Here is a 17,082-nt window from a genome sequence, read left to right as displayed (position 1 = left end):
CGACTTTCCCAAGCCTATGAAGACCCTTCCTTTCGTCCATTATTAAGCCGCCCTTAACGCCACGCTCTGCAAACACAGAACCGCAAGACAGACTGAAAACGCGATGGGCGAAGTGCTTTCTGTTCAGGTTTCTTTGCATTGCTTCTTATGTCAAGAGTTAAATGCATTGTAACTATTAATCACTGCTGGGCCCAGGGACTCTGTTGCGCTGGCCTAGGGAACACAGGGAGCGTCTGGAGGGTATCTAGACCGCCGCCCATTGGCTGTTGATTATGCTGCCAGCCCATGCCCGTGTTGTGATTAACAAATTGCGACTGTCGGAACGGATTCGTCGTCCCTGTCGGCTGTGGTGCTAGACCAGCACTTGTTGCTGGTCTTTGTGGTTGCTGAGCACCGCCAAAGTTCTTCGCAAATGGATTGGTCCCGGTGGCCATGGGTTGCAACGGTGCCGCTGGTGGAGGAGATTGGAACGGGGAGGGGTTGCCAGTTGCCGAGGACGATCGAGCGAATGGATTTGTGGATGTGTGTTGCGGTTGAAGTGTAGGCGGACTTGTGGGTGCAGACTGCGCACTCATGCCGGTTGGCTGGCCTGACAGCATGGACTGGCGGAAGGGATTAGTAGTTTGTTGCGGTGCCAGAAGATTAGGCATGGACGCGCCCGTCTGGAACGAAGACATCGCCGATTCCTGCGGTATAGCAGCCAGCGAGCTCTGGTAACCAGGCTGGGGAGTGAAGCCTCCGAACCCAGCACCAGTGAATGAGGGCTGCAATGGCTGCGGAGGCGCTTGTTGCTGTGCTTGAAAAGCCCCCATGTGTTGCTGGAAGGGATTTGTAGCCTGGAAACCTGTTTGCTGTGGGACGAATCCATTTTGATATCCCGTAGGTTGTGGCTGGAAGCCGTTCTCTGGTCCCCAAGGCGACGCTCCCATCTGACCTGGCTGAGCGGTGGGCTGCGCACCCAGTGGCGTCTGATTCTGTTCTATCGAATCGAAGAAGTCGATCAGGTCTGTGTTCGGGTTCTTAGCCGGCGCTGGCTTGTTTTCGGTGCTTGACGATCCGTTGACTTCGGGGAATGGTGAGTTGGAGGCTGCTTTGGGAGCGGACTCGCTCTTCTTGGTGGTAAAGAATGGTTTGGACGCCCCTGAGCCTCCTTTGCCCTTCTTAGCCTCCAACTCAGCCAAGTACTGCCTTCGATGGATCTCGAAATCGGAGTCGTTGAGGTAATCCTCCAGTTGCCGTCCGAGGTTAACGGGTGCGTGCTTCAGCTTAGGGACCTCGACCCTCGTATGGTGCTCGTATTGGCGGGCTACGCCGAGGTACTGAACGACCACATCCGTCTGTTTGGTGAAGTTGCGATAGATATCCATAGCTCTTTCCGCGTCTACCTTGGACATCTCAAAGAAGTGACCTAGACACCAAATTTAGTCCGTGGTTCAGCCTAGACGTATCGCAGATCTTACCTAGGATGTTGATCAGTGCCTGATTCAGCACCTGGAATAAGGCCAGTAAATCGAGTACCAACAGCCTGAAGACCGTGATTGTTATTTCGTTCTCCGGTTCGTTGTCCATGACCTAGCTTCCTGTCAGCCGCGAGTCTCGAGATGTTGCTCGGAACCACGAACATCGCATTTCAGAAGAGCCGTCAGTTGGTTCTGAATGGCCTCCGTCTCTCTTAAAAGGCCCTTGTCCACGGACAGCGTATCCATGCGGCTCTCCCTGCCCCTCACCCAGTCGATCTTTGTGTCACGATACGCTCGCGCTCGTTCTGATAGGTAGTTGGCATAATGCCGTATATTCCGCCCCTGTGTTTGGGCTGTTGTCCGTGGGTCAGTAACTTCTTGTAAAGGATTCTGGGCACGGCTATGCGTTCCAGTCTTTGCGCGGCGGGCGTGGACTGACCATCGGAGAACATGCTCACTGCCAGCATATTCCGGTGTTTCGCTAGATAAGCCAGCGTTACATCCGGCGAGCCCTCCCTAATCATTAGGTGCACAGTGATCAAGCTCTTGAAGACAACGGTCCATGTTGAATCTCTCAGCCGGTGCTGCAGCGCGCGGAAGACCTCGCCCACTCCAGCCTCTCCGGAGTGCGTCGCTATAAGGATGTGCTCGATGTATTTCGTCTTCGGGGGCGCAGCCTAAAATCGTATGGAATGTTAGCAACGTCGCCCACGCCTACAGCGCTTATCAAGGACAGCGCGGATCAGTCCTGTCGTATCGTGTCGATGCACCGATGGGTGGTGACGGACCTTGATCTTGGTGGCGCCCTTGACGGACTTTTCGAAGGAGCTTGCCATCTTGATGCTCTCTGGGTCGGCGAAAAACGTAGGGCGCAGTCAGGGCACGTATCGCGCTAATCGGGAGGACGTGGTGCAGCAGCAAGTCGTCAAGAAAGGCACGGAGATTAATCGGCTGCGAGATTGACGGGCGGTGGAGCAGGCTGGGCTGAGATGGGCTGCAGCCGAGGGAAGGGAGTTGCGGCGTTCTCAGTGATGCGACAGCGGCTGGGGGCTGCGAAAATGACAATGGCAATGACGATGGGTCGGCCGGTCGGTATTCACGGAAGGCCAAGCACCACAAAAGGGGCGGAGTGAGAGGTGATCTTCGAGGCAGTTCAGAGAGCGGCCATGGCATGAACGGGGGTGCGGTGCACGATCAAAGCAAGGTACCCCAAGCTGCGGGTGTAAGCGAATTTGAGTATAATCTAAGGGGATAATTATGTACGAGTCGCCTGATGAACAACAAAGGCAAGCAAGCAACCTGCGAGAGTCGGGAGCACGGTCCGAGATGTTTGGTCGACTACCCCGGAGGTGCGACAGTCGGTGGTACTGTGAGAGTGGTTGTGCAGGATAAGATGAGGTTGACGAGTTCCCACGTCAGGTAGCGTCGGTCGACCTTGGGTGCTTGGCTGTCCCTCCCAATGAATGCCCAAGGTTACGACTTCCCACCTGTTGCGGTGGACGGGCAATGGGGAACGTGGGACGTTGGAACGGAGTACGGACATACTTGGGTACCCAAGTACCTGAGCCCGGGCTAACGGCAGCACCGACGTTTCCCAAGCATGCTAATGCTAGGTGGCCCCTTGAGCGTCGCCTTGCCGTTTCTGGTTGGGTTAGGAGAGCTGGACGGGCCCCAGAGGCCCTGACGCCCAGGACATCAGAGCAGTAGGGCAGCGGGACAATCACTGACGGAGCGTCAGGAACAGGTGGGTCATTCCAGGCATGGACGATCAAAGACCGAGTGCATGGTACAGCGTACGCTGCACACAGAAAATTCAATTGATGCTGTCGTCACGTAACCTCAGGCAGATTTAAGGGTCCAGTGTGCGATTCATTACGGTGTCGCAATGTCAGCATCAACGTCAATGTCAACCTCTGCTATTTCACCGTTTCCACCCATGTGCTTCCAGCCTACCAGTGCCACCTAGGGCTGCTTAGTGCCATGCCCAAACATCAGACGAGAAGCTCATCCATCCCCTTCCGTTTCGTGAAACATGGCCATGACAAGCAGGGACTGCCCCTAACCATTTGGTGACTTGTCTGTCCGGGGAATCAAGGCATTATCAAAGCACGACAGAAGACATTTTTTTGACTTTGAGGGGTTTGTATTAAAACTATTCTATCCGGCTTGCCTGACAGTAGATGATGTGGCACACGGCAGCAAAATAATCGCGAAGATAAAACGGATATCAGGTGAGGTTCGCTCAGATGCAGGGGATAAACTCAACAAGGAACCTGGCAAAAGTGTTTCCTTTGTCCACTAGGGGAAGGGGAAAATTGGGTTGAGTCTCAGAACTACCGAGCACCACCAACGATAACGAGCACCAAGTCGGAGAGTACAAGACCCGCCGCCTTGTGTCAGTGCTGAATCTGCAGACGCGCTCTCAAGTACCGCGACACTGGCCACGGGTGAAAAACCTGGGGTTAGGTTTTGATCATGACTGGAACCAAGGACTGGCGCACCACAGCCGGGCGACGACCTGGTGTAAAAATCGGAGCCGCCAACTGACAACAACGGGCAGCCCAGATAGATGCTGCTATTAAATCCTTCCAATTCTCAAACTTTGGTCAGAGATGCCGTGTGGCGTCCGAATAAACAAGGTCAACGTGTGTCGAACGCTTATTTCATGAACCCAGTCCTCTCGTCACAACCAGGCCGCTTGAGCCCACGAGGGGAGAGCCTTGGCTGCGACGGAGAGGCGAATTCGATCATTTGGAACACGCTGGCTTTCATCATCTGCGTCGTCCATCAGTAATCATGTTCAAGCATGTCCAACTTTTGGATCTGCGGTGTTGCAACTCACATTGTTATGAATTGGAAGGATCAACTTCTTGCAGAAGAAGAGAGAAAATTCAGAAAGCTGTGCTCGACGCGAGCTGCAAGATATGGCCAGTCCAGCAAGCTACGGGCCCCACCTACTCATTCGTCAGCCAATGATATCGGCGCTTCAGTGGGTCTAGCATCACCCATCCTGCAGGTACAAGTGCGATGTACCTCTAGCTCTGCCATACAGGTAGTCATCCGGGTGCCTCTCTCATGACCTTTCGATATATCGAGGTGCTTTCCCACAGCACACTGATGCACACCGTTCACTCGAGACTGCCATGCGGTTGCCTTCGGCAGGGGGACTTGTGAGCCTGAGGCTACCCTACAAAATACAATGCAGCCCCACTTCACTCCAAGCCAGGCTCAAATCTGGTGATCCTGTCGCTGGTCTCATTGCTCGAAATTGGGCTCGACAACGGACAAACCTCACCTGGTGCAGCCGTCGCAACCTGCACGACGGGGCAAGAGACCTAGCCCCGCCGACTCAAGTCATACCAACTGATGTGGGAGGTCTTCCGGAGCAGTTTCAGCAATTCAAGAATTACTGTAAGTAATATAACCTTTGCCAGTCGGAATGGAGTTGGCTTGCTCATGATGTTGCACAGTCAACGCCCCAGCCCAGTCTGCCGCTGGGGATTTCCAGTTGAAACAGACCGTGACTGTCCATGGCTTCATATCGAAGCGCAGAGACATATCATCCAAGTTGAGCTTCGTCGACCTCATCGTGGACCGCGGGCCATCGTTCCAATTCAAGTCCTCGTGGGAAGAGAAGGACTCGCCGGAGCATCAGTTGCACAAAGCTCTCAAGCAAGTCTCAGCATGGAGTCCGGTCAGCCTCACTGGTACTATAGAGGAGATCAAGAGTTCCGAAAAGAGTTTCAGCCCCGAATTTCCAAAAAGTTTTGGCCACTACGACTTGACCCTACAACATGTCCACGTACTCAGCCCCTTTCCCCGGGACATCATCATATCAGAAGGCGCTCAATTCCCACCGCACGCTCGACACCTGCAACTAAGATTCGACGAACCCCTCCAAAACAGGCTATTGTTCCGCGAGTCCTTGACTAAAATTGCCCAGGATGTCCTCAACCAACGGTACTTCCATCATGTGGAGACACCGATTCTCTTCAAGTCTACCCCGGAGGGTGCGAGAGAATTCTTGGTCCCAACTAGACGGCCCGGTTATGCCTATGCGCTACCTCAAAGCCCACAACAGTACAAGCAGATTCTCATGGCGGCGGGTGTCAGGGGCTACTATCAATTTGCAAGGTGCTTCCGAGACGAGGATCTTCGTGCTGACAGACAGCCTGAGTTCACACAGGTGAGAAACTCATCTCGCCTTTTGACCAAATTTTCTCTTGGTCTCCCTTTACTGCTACCAACATATGCTGACATGGGTGAGATGAAACAGCTCGATTTGGAGATGTCATTCGCGAAAGGCGAGGACGTAATGAGATTCATAGAAAGTCTTGTCCAAGAAGTATACGCTTCTATCTCCAGAGTTTGGCAAGCGCGCCAGGTCAACGGAGCCATATATCCGACTTTAAAGTCGGATGCTATGGCGGATACCAATGAGTACCCTCCTATAGAAGCAGAATTTCCACGTATCACTTATCAGGAGGCCATGGCTCTCCACGGGTCGGACAAACCGGATCTAAGAATACCTAATAAGGTTCGTTCTTCCTTTGTATAGTGCCCAACGGGAAAGACTGACAATAACGCAAGATACAACGGATCGACCACATTTTACCACGGAGCTTCATCTCGATGATATCAGATCTAGAAGACCCCATCGTCGAGGCTTGTGTGTTCCGGTTCGACGCCCCCTCCAAGGACTTCATCAAATCTATTTGGGACACTCTCCCCAAACCCCTGAGCAAAAACTCAGACGGTCAACCTGTTCCCCTCATCATTGACTCTAGCAAGCCTCTTTCTGGCCTCTCGCCTTTAGGTCACGAGGCAGCCTCGGCCGTCCTAGACGCCAGCAACTCAGACCTCCCCAACATCTCCGGCCTCGAGCAAGGAGACGTGCTCGTCATCCAAGCCCGGCCCAACAAACCCTTCGAAGGCGGCTCCACTGCACTTGGCGACCTTCGAAGGCACATCTACGCTGAGGCAGTCGCGCAAAACCTCCTCCCGCCCGACCAGTCCTTCAAGTTCCTTTGGGTGACAGGATTCCCGCTCTTCACGCCCAATACCGACTCGTCCGATCCAGCAGAGGGTCAGCACGGCGCTAGTGGCTTCTCCTCCACTCACCACCCATTCACGGCGCCCCTTACGCCCGAGGACTTCGACCTCCTGGCTACAGACCCCCTGAAGGTGAAGGCGGACCATTACGACCTCGTCGTAAACGGGGTAGAGCTTGGAGGCGGCTCACGCCGTATCCACATAGCCGCGCTCCAGGAATACGTCTTCCGCGATGTCCTCAAGATGAGCGACGAGGGCGTCAGCCACTTCAGCCACCTGCTGGAGGCGTTGAGGGCGGGTTGCCCACCGCATGCCGGATTTGCATTCGGATGGGACAGACTTGTGGCTACGCTGAGCTTTACAGGGAGCGTGAGGGATGTGATTGCCTTCCCCAAGAGCAAGAAAGGAGATGAGCCTGTTGCGAGGGCGCCTGGGAAGGTCACGGAGGAAGAGTGGAAGACTTACCATCTCAAATTTGACCAGAAAGACTGAATAGACAGGGAGGGAGGGTATCAGTGGCTTTGACGCAGGGACGTATCATGACGTCTCCGCTTGTTCTGAACTACCAAATGTCTGTAGAATGTACGATACACCATATATCATGTATTAATCAAGAGGATAAACATAAGCGCTTGTTCATCAGGGGAAGTGTAAGTGAGCGCCAAACCCAATCCCTCATTCTGGAGCACAGTCAGACTGCCCGCTCGTTATTGTCACCGTGCTTTGCTTGGGGCAGCTAGATATCTGCTGAGGTTGTTAAATCCAGGAAGCCTTATGGGGCTCAAACCATGCTCAGAGGGCATGGGTGCATCCATTTTCCTCTATTCTAGTGAGGTCCATTGAGCATGTCAGCTAATGGCATCGAATCTTTCTCCGTAAAACTGTCGATCACCGTTTCCAGGCAATGCAGTTTGGCAGATTCTTGTGTTCCAGCCGGTCGGGTCGATGGTAAGCAAGTCGTGGGGAAGAAGATCTGCCGATCCGGACTAACACATGATTTGGTGAGATATCTAACGACAGCCCATCCATCCTACGGTGCCACTCACTCATCGCAACTTCCCCTCAGTAACGTCCGTCAGCCGCCCCAGCAACTCCCCAAGTTCCACACATTTATTTATTTGCGTAACCTTTCATCTGAAAACGAAGAAGACCATTGATCCCCCCACCCCCCAATCGCACTCCAAAGAAAAACACAACAGCCCATCCAAGCCCCCATCATGTCTCAGCCATCATCCGCGATCCGCATCACGGAGGCGGCAACCATTTTCCTCTCCACCATCACCGCAGCTGGCAACCTGTCGCTGTCCATCCTCGTGATTCCGCGCTTACTGGAATCACCTACGCCCCTGATGTTGCGCCAGTGGGTCAACAGCTACAGCCTGAATAAGGTGCTCTTCCCCTCGCTGGGCAGCCTCTCCGGCCTGGCCTATCTCTTCCTGTCCTACCACCACCACCTCTCCGCCGCCACGGCCAAATCCAGGGCTTACCTCGGCGCCGGCCTTTTCTGCTTCAGCGCCATCCCGTACACGTGGGCTTTCGTCCTTCCCACCAACCGGAAGATTTTGCGCAAGGCGGAGGAGATGAAGGGGCTGAAGGCCGTGGAGGGCGTGGAGGTTGAGGAGAAGGGCGTTGGTCCCCGGGGCGAGGAGAGTGCGAAATGGCTGATTGACCATTGGGGAATGGTGAACTTGGGCCGTGGGATCGTGTGGGCTGTTGCTGGAATGCTGGGACTGGCTGCCACGGTGTGAACGGCGGGGGCAGTGTTGCGAATGATGGGTTTGGGGGCCTTCTACTCATGAGAGTTCTCTATAGCTGAGGCGGATGGCGTTGTCATTTCATAATTGACTTCTCATGTGGAACAAGGCGGAAAGTTTTTCGAGCAGGACCGGCCTGTTAGCTGAACAACGCCTCGACGAGTATCTTCCTTCATCTCAAATCATACAAAGCCTTGCGAAGAAATTGCCTCACAACTAAACAAGACCATACCCATACGGCTTTGGAGCCTAGCAGCTCGGTGCGTCAATCTACCCAAATCAAATAGCCTCCATCCTCAAGCAGGATATCACAACTTTTCCGAATTCCGATCCAAGACACATGACACGAGCACATCTTTCTCACTTTTGATAACCTCAGTCAGCTTCACGTTCAGTGGCCGTTTCTCATATAGCAAGTACACCTTCTGCTGATTCCAGTCATGGCTATCCTCCATCAGTTCCATGTCGAAGCCGAGGATCAACCTCGCGAGGCAGACCCTCGTCTCCATAGACGCCAGGGAGCGCCCTAGACAAGACCTCTGGCCATAACTGAAAGGAGCTTGAATCAAGTCAGCATTAAGATCTGCATCCTTTGGGAAGCGGAGAAAGCTCATCACTTACTGAACACATCGTGGTTTTCACCCGCGTACCGGGCGGGGCACGACTCACCAAGCCACCTCTCAGGCACAAATTCCCATGGGTCCTTGAAGTTCTCCTCAAGGTGAAAGGCAGCCCAGCCAGGGACCTGCAGCACCGTGCCCTCAGGCACGAAGTGGCCATCAATGACGGCCCCACCTTCGGGAACCACACGGTTGATGCCAGCAGGCAGCGGCGGGTGGATGCGCAGGCTCTCATCGATGACAGCGCGCAGGTACGGCAGTTTCGACACAGCAGCGAAGGCCAATTCGGCCTCTTCACCAGCGAAGGCGCCGCGAATCTCACTTTGCAGCCTGGCCAGCGCGCCCGGGTTGCGGAGCAGGTGGTAGACGGCCACGGCGAGCAGGGTGGCGCTCGTCTCGCTGCCGGCCATGATCATGATCTGCGCGTCGGCGTACAGCTCCTCGCGCGAGATGCCGCCCTCCGCGCCGATCCGGTGCATCATGCCGCTGATCAGGTCCGGCCGCACGTCCTTGCGTGCCAGCCGTCGGTCGACCTTGTCGCGGGTCGACTGCGCGTGCGCGATCGCCTGTGCCATCACCCTCTCGGGCACGAGGGCCTGGATGAAGCTGCCGAGGTAGCCCATGGTGGTGATCATCTGCGCGTACATCATGTTGGTCAGGTTGGAGAAGATGAAGCTGATCCACGGGTGGAACTGGCCCTGGTCCACGCAACCGAAGGACTCGCCGAAGACCAGATCACCAATAATGTCCTGTTGTGTCATTGTCAGTACATGTCATCATATAATTTTGGTCCCAAGAAAAGAGGTTTCGACATCAAGAGTTTGGTCGGGCAGAGACTCTCCTTGTTGCTCTCATACTCCGTGTGAGAAGGTCAGGAAGGAGAGGTTATTGTAACATACAAAAGTATAGTAGTTGAACCAAGCCCACATGTCAATGACCTCTCCCTTTGAGGCCCTCTCGCGTAAGCGTTGGATAAGAAGAGTCGCGTATCCGACCACCATGGGCTCCTGAGCCTTGAGGCTCGCGTCCGAGAACCCCTGGGACAAGATCTTGCGGTGACGCGAATGCTCTTTATGGGACTCGAGCCAGATGAAGCTGGTAGCCCCAAACATCGTCTTCTCGTTACTACCAAGCGAAGACTGCGGGGGCATAAGCTTTCTGCCATTGCGGTTGCCATAGATCTCTTTCACTGCCGTGGCCGTAGTGTATGTGAGCTCTCCGGGGGCAAGCCGGACCACAGGGCCGTATTGCTGGTGGAACTCAAGCATTTTAAAATGAATAGTGCCCCGGACCTGAGATACCATTTTGGGTATGTTGGAGCCACGCCATAGCAGAGGGCCTGGGAATTTTGCTAGTGGGTGGAAGTATACGTTGTAAATAAATTGGCCTAAGGGTAGAGTGATAGCCTGCAAGTGTTGCCAACAGAGTCAGTATTTTTCTGCTCTGAAGGAGTCAAGGCGAGGGTAGGCCTACAAGAAAGGCTCCGGCAAGGAGGACGTGAGATATATCGAGGTATCCCGAGTATACGTCTAGTATTGGCGCCATCTTGTATGACGAGCCTGGTTTATGGGAGGGTGAAGCTGTGAGAGTTGCTGAAGATAGTATATGCTTAAATGGGTTGTTCGAGTGCAAGAAACTTTGGAGTGACGACCAAGATCGTTTGCATGATGAGAGCCACACTCAGGTAGGAAGAAGGTCATTTATAGCAAACGGCCGCCACAGCGAAGGGTCGTTCGTTGTGGGGCAAGCTAGGAGACTCACATCCTTCGACTTTGGCAAAAGTAATTCTCGTAGAAAATGTGGTGATGAAGTGGTATGTTCCGGGAGCAGAGTCCATTTCTTTTGTAAAATCAGGGACTAATAGAAGTAAGCGCCCTGGTAGTCGACACGGATGTCCATGCCAGTTTCCAGACCGGTGTCAGATATGCTCGACTTCGGTGAGACGCAGCCCACGATGCATCACTCGGCCGCACTTGCATGCCTACTGAGGCAAGACATAGTAAAAGCCTATGAGGCATCCTTCCACAGCCGATTCTGAGTCTCCGGTTGGTGAAGTCCATCTGCACAATGCTTGGGGGGAAAAGGTCAGTATCTGTTGAGCCAACAAGTGTGTCGGTCTAGGTCCCCGTCATGTCCGATGCGTGTCTAGATACACTCCGTAGTATTTGGGAATTTGTGGGCAAATCGAAGGGGTGCCTTCAATATAACCATGACATGGATCTGTCTCTATATGATGATTCACTTTTTCAACACTGTTGTTCTTGGAGCACTTCGGGCTGTGGCTGGACATGACTGTCACCCTCCACTCCTGTCGAGCTTTGGAGTTACGAGGAAAGCAAATCTCACTTCAGACTTAGAAGTCAACAGCCGCACCAAGCACATGCTTTCTCACACATAATGAGAGCCATGACACGTCGGTGAACATTCTCCTGAAGGGACATGAGACCGTGAGAGCTGCTTTCGACCTGGTTACCCCCACGTTTCAAAAGTACATGAACGGACTCGGCGAGCAGAGAGGAGCCGTGCCGTATTCACGAACGTGAAAGGTATGGCCGGAGTACTTATGGCCCCACAAGCGGTGAGTGACAAACCTTGAGAAGGATTGTAATAGTCAGCCAGACTGGAAGCAACCGCCCCTTTCCCCGAGTCCGAAGATGACGATCCCCAACACGTGGTGGTTGGCGACTTGCTGCCCAGATCCGGCAAAACGGGTCGAGACCAAGCCACTGCTCAGCAATTCCGCGTGTCTCGCATATTTGTATCACACGTGATGAGGCGGGCTGGGAAGATCGTGTTCCACTGCCTCTACCCGTTTCACGACACATATGGTGGCTTTGGGAGTCGAGGTCCAATCTGACCCTAGGGGCCACTATTGTGGTAATACCTCCGAAACAAATACACAGTCACATCTTGCTTCTTGACAACTTCTCGTGCGGTTCTAAGGAAAATAGGATCAAGTGCTGAGCGTGATAATTATATGGAATCTGTGCCGGTGACGCCCGATTCGTGGCAAGAGATGGAGTCGAGATCGATGTGACCCGGTTTACCGGGTCGCAGGAACCATGCTTAAGGCCTTGTCTATAGGCGCAAAAGGAAAGCGGAAATTTGGTCTCTTCCAATAGGAAGCGCAAGTTAAGGCTGAGCGGCTGACTTCCGCCGTAGCCCGGCCTTGATGACGATGGGATTTTACACAATGAGAAGTGGGTATATAAGACATGCATGCGCGTTTTTGATGTGAGATTCGTCATTTATCAGATCTTACTGCTCCCAATGCTCCCGGGGTGTTGTCCCCCGATACGGCAGCGTCCCAACGCTTGCGCGAGATCGGAATGAGAAGGAAAAAGCAACATCGATCAAGACCTGCGGCCCAGATGCGACCTCGATCTGCGAGATATCCTGACCGATCATCCTGACCGATCTAATTTAGGTTCGAGATCTCGCAGATGGGCTGGCAAAGTGTTTCGACCAGTGGAACCTGTATTTCCCCAGCAGGTCTCGAGGGCACTCTACGTGTGGCTACCCGAGACTTTTTCGCCATGCGGTTGGGGTGGCACAAAGACGCGCCCATCGTTGCAGCCTCAATCTTTATTTTGCTGCCCGAAACTCGTCGGGATGACATCTGTGCTATTAGACCGGTCCGAGTGCCCCCAACTGCCTTCCTGCCCAATTCTAATACCGGTAGGTGACTGTCTTCGTCCTCACCCACTCGTCCAAGCCAATAGAATTGAACCTCCCGTACCCAGAGCTTTTCGCACCTCCATGTGGCAGAGCGGATTCGTCGTGGATGCTCATTGAGTTGATATGGCAAGCGCCGGTCTCGATACCCTTGGCAAACCTCAATCCCCTCCTCAAATCCTCGGTGAAGACGGCCGACGTCAAGCCATACTCGGTGTCATTGGCGAGTCGGAGTGCCTCCTCCTCACTGTCCACCTCGAACAGCGCCACAGTGGGGCCGAAGGACTCGGTCTTGTAGAGATCCATGTCCTCCTTGATGCCCTTGACGACAATTGGGCGCAGCCGGGTCGGGGTTGACTCCTGGGCCTCGAAGTCGCCGTTCAACAGCGTCGCGCCCTTGTCCTTAGCGTCCTTCAGCAGCTTCTTGGTCTTCTCGACGGCCGGCTGGTGGATGAGCACGGGCGCGTCGCCGGCGGAGGGGAAGAACTTGTCTATGCTAGCGAGGAACTTCTTCTCGAACTCGTCCTTCACGGCCTTGTGCACAATCACCCGCTCAGTAGACATGCAAACCTGGCCCGAGTTCAGGAACGCGCCCAGCGCGCACTGGTCTGCGGCCAGGTCTAGGTTCGCGTCGTCCCACACGATGGCGGGCGCCTTGCCGCCCAGCTCGAGCAGCACAGGCTTGAGCTGCTCGCCGGCCAGCTTGCCGATGATGCGGCCCACCATCGTGGAGCCGGTGAAGTTGATCTTCTTGATATGCTCGTTGGCAATGAGGCTACTGGTGATGGCAGCCGCGTTGGCGGGCTCGTGAACAATCATGTTGAGCACTCCAGCCGGCAGGCCAGCCTCCGCGAAGACGGAGCAAATGCCCCAGTGGGTTTTCGGACTCAGCTCGCTGGCCTTGAAAACAGCCGTGTTACCGGCCGCAATCGGGAAGATGACGGAGCGTGATCCGAGAATGTACGGGGCGTTCCTACGAGTCTAATCAGTCCCTAACTCCCCGGACATAAAATTTTCCTCCGTGACACGGGAGTTTGATTTGCTCACCAAGGCGCGATTGCCATCACCACACCATAAGGCTCTTTCAGCACAAGAGCGCCCGTGTTGGGGTCCTGGGGAGTAGGGATAGTGCCCTCTATGGTGACGAGCCTCCCGGCCACGTCCAAGATGAGGTCCTTGGCGACACCAAGGTTGAAGTCGGCCCACGCCCTTGGCACGCCGACCTCCTCCACCATGGTGGTGGCCAGCTCGTCCCGCCGCTTCTCCAGGACCTCGGCGGCCTTGAGGAAAACCTCACGCCGCTTGGTGGGCACCATTGCCTTCCATGCTGGCAGTGCCTTTGCCGCTGCGTCCACGGCTGCTTTGGCGTCGGCCTCGGTCGCGCTGCTGCACTTGTGGACGGCCTTGCCTGTTGCCGGGTTGACCACGTCGAAGGTCTTTGACGCGACGACGTCCTGGCCGTTGATGTGAAAGGGGACCGTAGCCCCCTTGGTGTGAATGGGTATGCCGTTTGTTGCCATTTTGACGTAACAGTGTTGGTTGAAGTGTGGGGAGCGGTCTGGTATCTGCTTTCCGCAGTGGTGTAGTTCAAAGATCTGCGCTCGACCTGGAGGCAACAAGATCGTCGTCTACTTCGATGGTGTAGATCGTAATGTCGGTCGGGGAGCTCTTGCGGTCATAAAAAGCTCAAGATAACCAAACGAAGGGCATTGCAAACCCCTATCATCTGCACTAGGGGTCCCCAGAGCATAAATATTCTTGCGCGACCAACGTCTCATAGCCTGTCCAACTAAGACCTGGAGCTATCATCCTAGTCGCCGGCCCCATCGCCAACCTGGTCAAATGGATTGCGCCAACGTCGGACGGATAAATCGAGGCTATCCAGGATCCTCCTACCAAGACCCCCAAGAAGAAGGAGCATCGTTGCCCCGCGTTTCGGTAAGTGGGCATGGGTTTTAACGGCTCTGCACATCCCCCCTCCCCGGATCTCCATGGAGCGGGAGCCAACCCGGCCATACCAATTGCCCCGGCTGAGGTTTTCGGTCCCTTGCATCGGGAGAGAACCCGCGACGGGAGCATGTTGATTCTTCTTCAAACTGTGCTACCTGCCTCGAGTGCACACTACCGTGCACAAGCCAGCGGACGTAACGGGCAACTCCCCTTCCTATGGCCCCGTCGCCTTGCCCACCTGTACTCCTTGTGGGTGGTCCAAGCAGACACACGAACGAAATCACTGGCCTTTCCCATCTTTGGCACTGCTGTCATCATCGAAACTGTGTTTTCGTCCATCTATGTATGTATAATAAGTTTCGAGTTCCCCGGATTCCTGTCTGTGCCATGGAGATCCACCCCATTTTTTCTCCGGGGTCGGCAAGCTGGGTCCATCCCGAGGCGTCCACACCGAGAGAAGCCCGCTTTCCACTACATATCTGGAAGGAAGTGTTGATTCGCGGTCATCAATCTCAATCAATTGCCTTGATGATGTCCAACTGGCCTAGCCGTGACCTTACTGTGTCTCAGAATGTTCCTGGCCGCTTTTGCGCGTCTTTCTCCTGATTTTGCTTTTCTCGGCAAAAAGTATCCACTCAGACTGTTGCCGAGACATTACCGAGCAGCTGCGTCTTGCGTCACCGCAAGAAGCCATTGACGAGTGAAGACCACAAATTACAAAACGATCAGACACATTTTCCATCAAGAAGAACACCGAAATCCTCGTGGTGATCATCGGAGTCGAAGTCTCCCGGCCCGTAAAGCATGTAGCAGAGAAAGCATGGGTAGGCTGGAGCAAGACGGGCTTGCAAGTCGGCCAGTGAAGGTTCTCAGATAGCCATGAATTTATTGGCAACTGGAGAATTGATATCCACCACAAAATTCCTGGGACAACTACGTAAAGACTGTTAGTATGCAGACTAACAAACTACCGGGATCGAATAAGTACACTGTAAGACACACAGTTACAGAGTAAAAAGGTGAATTCTCAGAGGGGAAAAAGGCTTGACCACACGTCATCGAGAGTATGAGGCTACTGAATATCTCGAGGAGATTCGAAGTTATGAATGAAGACAAGATGCTTATTCTTGCAACGTTGGAACTTGACTACTTATATACACCATCTCCCATTGGCTCTCAATTTGGGCCTAGAGTTCGAAATCATGCTGCTTCCAGAGGGACTGTGGACTGTATGAGTGATTCAATCTCACAATATCCTCCTTTCAGAGATTCCAAACAATACAAAACTATCCGATTTAGCGCTGCCTTACGGCACAATCCATACATGTCAATGTACCCATTTTTGCGCCACAAGTACAGAGCAACTCATATGAGGAGTTGCATAAGAACGTAACATCTCAGGTAGCACCGAGGATTCCAATTGAGCGACAGATAGCAGACAATGCTATCCGGAGACTTCTTCGCCGTCAGCGACTCGCATCATTTCACCCTTTCTCAAGACTCAAATTCTTGCTGACACACGGCTTGGGAATGGCATCAAGCTTCTGCAAGAGAAAATGAAATCACTCTGTGCTCGATTAACCCGCCTTTGATTTCCAAATTTCATTTTACAGAAGAGTGCGGAAATTCGTACGGCCATATTAGAGTTTTATACGGCTAAATGTATTTATAGGTCCTTTACTAACCCCTATATTAACGCGTTTATTCTGCTTACTTAAATTAGGTAGCGGCTATTAACAGCGCTATAATTACTACTATTACCGCTATTATTACTATTACCACTATTACTATTAAAAATTAATAAAAATTAATAAAAAAATATTAGTTTTTATTAAATTTAAATTAATAACCTTTTACTATTATTATTAGCTTTTATAATAATATATTTAGTAAGTGCTTTAAATTACTAAGCTAAAAAACTAGTTGCTATAGGAAATCTAATATTAAAGGGTATTATATTATATATATATAATAATTATTATTAGCTAATTAAGTTAATTAAGCTAATTAAGCTAATTAAACTAACTAAGCTAACTAAGCCTTAAATTGTTTAAATCTAAGGTTTTTTTTGTTTAATTAAAATATTAGTAATAGCTAGTAGCTAACTAGTAAGCTATTTCGCTTGCTATAGCTGCCCTTACTGCTATAGCTGCCCTTACTATTACAGCTGCCTTTACTGCTATAACTGCCCTTTACTGTAAATAAAGTATATTACTTAAGTTAAGCATAATTAAAAATAGCTGGTTAATTATTTAGTTAATATTTATATATTATTTTTTAGTAAGTAGTGCTTATACTATAGATATAGCTGTAAACTGCTTATGCGGCTGCTCTTGCTTTTGCTAAGTAGATTTTATTAAGGCTAGCTACTATGTAATTCCGCTAAGCTTAGCCTAAACTATATCCCTATTATTCTTTTTATTATAATAAATAAAGCTATTGTTAAATTCCTACTATAAAATATACCGCTATATTAACTATATTATTAACTTTAATTTATTTAAAGCTTTTTTACTTAAGCTGTATATATTGCTTAGTATCTTATAGGCTATTACAGCTTACTTAAAAACT

The 17,082-nt window shown here is 52.2% G+C and overlaps 7 protein-coding genes across 7 annotated transcripts; 4 read left to right on the top strand and 3 right to left on the bottom strand.

Moving 5' to 3' along the window:
* Window positions 1-179: 179 nt before the first annotated feature.
* J7T55_003266 (ENTH domain-containing protein) lies at window positions 180-2,296 on the bottom strand (the record flags this gene model as incomplete). Its single annotated transcript, XM_053138425.1, has 5 exons — window positions 180-1,408; window positions 1,461-1,572; window positions 1,623-1,813; window positions 1,900-2,137; window positions 2,249-2,296. 5 exons carry the CDS (start codon window positions 2,294-2,296, stop codon window positions 180-182), a joined length of 1,818 nt encoding a protein of 605 aa, XP_052999131.1.
* A 2,307-nt stretch (window positions 2,297-4,603) lies between these two features.
* Window positions 4,604-7,004, top strand: J7T55_003265 (aspartyl-tRNA synthetase; the record flags this gene model as incomplete). The annotated part of the gene is made up of 4 exons (XM_053138424.1): window positions 4,604-4,871; window positions 4,931-5,646; window positions 5,737-5,997; window positions 6,051-7,004. 4 exons carry the CDS (start codon window positions 4,604-4,606, stop codon window positions 7,002-7,004), a joined length of 2,199 nt encoding a protein of 732 aa, XP_052999130.1.
* A 725-nt stretch (window positions 7,005-7,729) lies between these two features.
* J7T55_003264 (uncharacterized protein) lies at window positions 7,730-8,260 on the top strand (the record flags this gene model as incomplete). The annotated part of the gene is made up of 1 exon (XM_053138423.1): window positions 7,730-8,260. One exon carries the CDS (start codon window positions 7,730-7,732, stop codon window positions 8,258-8,260), a length of 531 nt encoding a protein of 176 aa, XP_052999129.1.
* Window positions 8,261-8,574: 314 nt separating this feature from the next.
* On the bottom strand, window positions 8,575-10,190 carry J7T55_003263 (isotrichodermin c-15 hydroxylase; the record flags this gene model as incomplete). The annotated part of the gene is made up of 3 exons (XM_053138422.1): window positions 8,575-8,825; window positions 8,888-9,635; window positions 9,786-10,190. The coding sequence occupies 3 exons, from the start codon at window positions 10,188-10,190 to the stop codon at window positions 8,575-8,577; spliced, it is 1,404 nt and encodes a 467-aa protein (XP_052999128.1).
* A 2,365-nt stretch (window positions 10,191-12,555) lies between these two features.
* Window positions 12,556-14,081, bottom strand: J7T55_003262 (ldehyde dehydrogenase; the record flags this gene model as incomplete). The annotated part of the gene is made up of 2 exons (XM_053138419.1): window positions 12,556-13,534; window positions 13,609-14,081. The coding sequence occupies 2 exons, from the start codon at window positions 14,079-14,081 to the stop codon at window positions 12,556-12,558; spliced, it is 1,452 nt and encodes a 483-aa protein (XP_052999127.1).
* Window positions 14,082-14,509: 428 nt separating this feature from the next.
* Window positions 14,510-15,374, top strand: J7T55_003261 (uncharacterized protein; the record flags this gene model as incomplete). The annotated part of the gene is made up of 2 exons (XM_053138418.1): window positions 14,510-15,002; window positions 15,241-15,374. 2 exons carry the CDS (start codon window positions 14,510-14,512, stop codon window positions 15,372-15,374), a joined length of 627 nt encoding a protein of 208 aa, XP_052999126.1.
* A 339-nt stretch (window positions 15,375-15,713) lies between these two features.
* On the top strand, window positions 15,714-16,071 carry J7T55_003260 (uncharacterized protein; the record flags this gene model as incomplete). Its single annotated transcript, XM_053138417.1, has 2 exons — window positions 15,714-15,740; window positions 15,871-16,071. The coding sequence occupies 2 exons, from the start codon at window positions 15,714-15,716 to the stop codon at window positions 16,069-16,071; spliced, it is 228 nt and encodes a 75-aa protein (XP_052999125.1).
* Window positions 16,072-17,082: the final 1,011 nt, after the last annotated feature.

This window comes from Diaporthe amygdali (assembly GCF_026229845.1).
Source record: "Diaporthe amygdali strain CAA958 chromosome Unknown NODE_3_length_2959817_cov_65_330692, whole genome shotgun sequence".
NCBI classification, from domain to species: domain Eukaryota; kingdom Fungi; phylum Ascomycota; class Sordariomycetes; order Diaporthales; family Diaporthaceae; genus Diaporthe; species Diaporthe amygdali.
The sequence above is the reverse complement of the archived record's forward strand: the minus strand, read 5'-3'. Positions and strand labels throughout refer to the sequence as shown.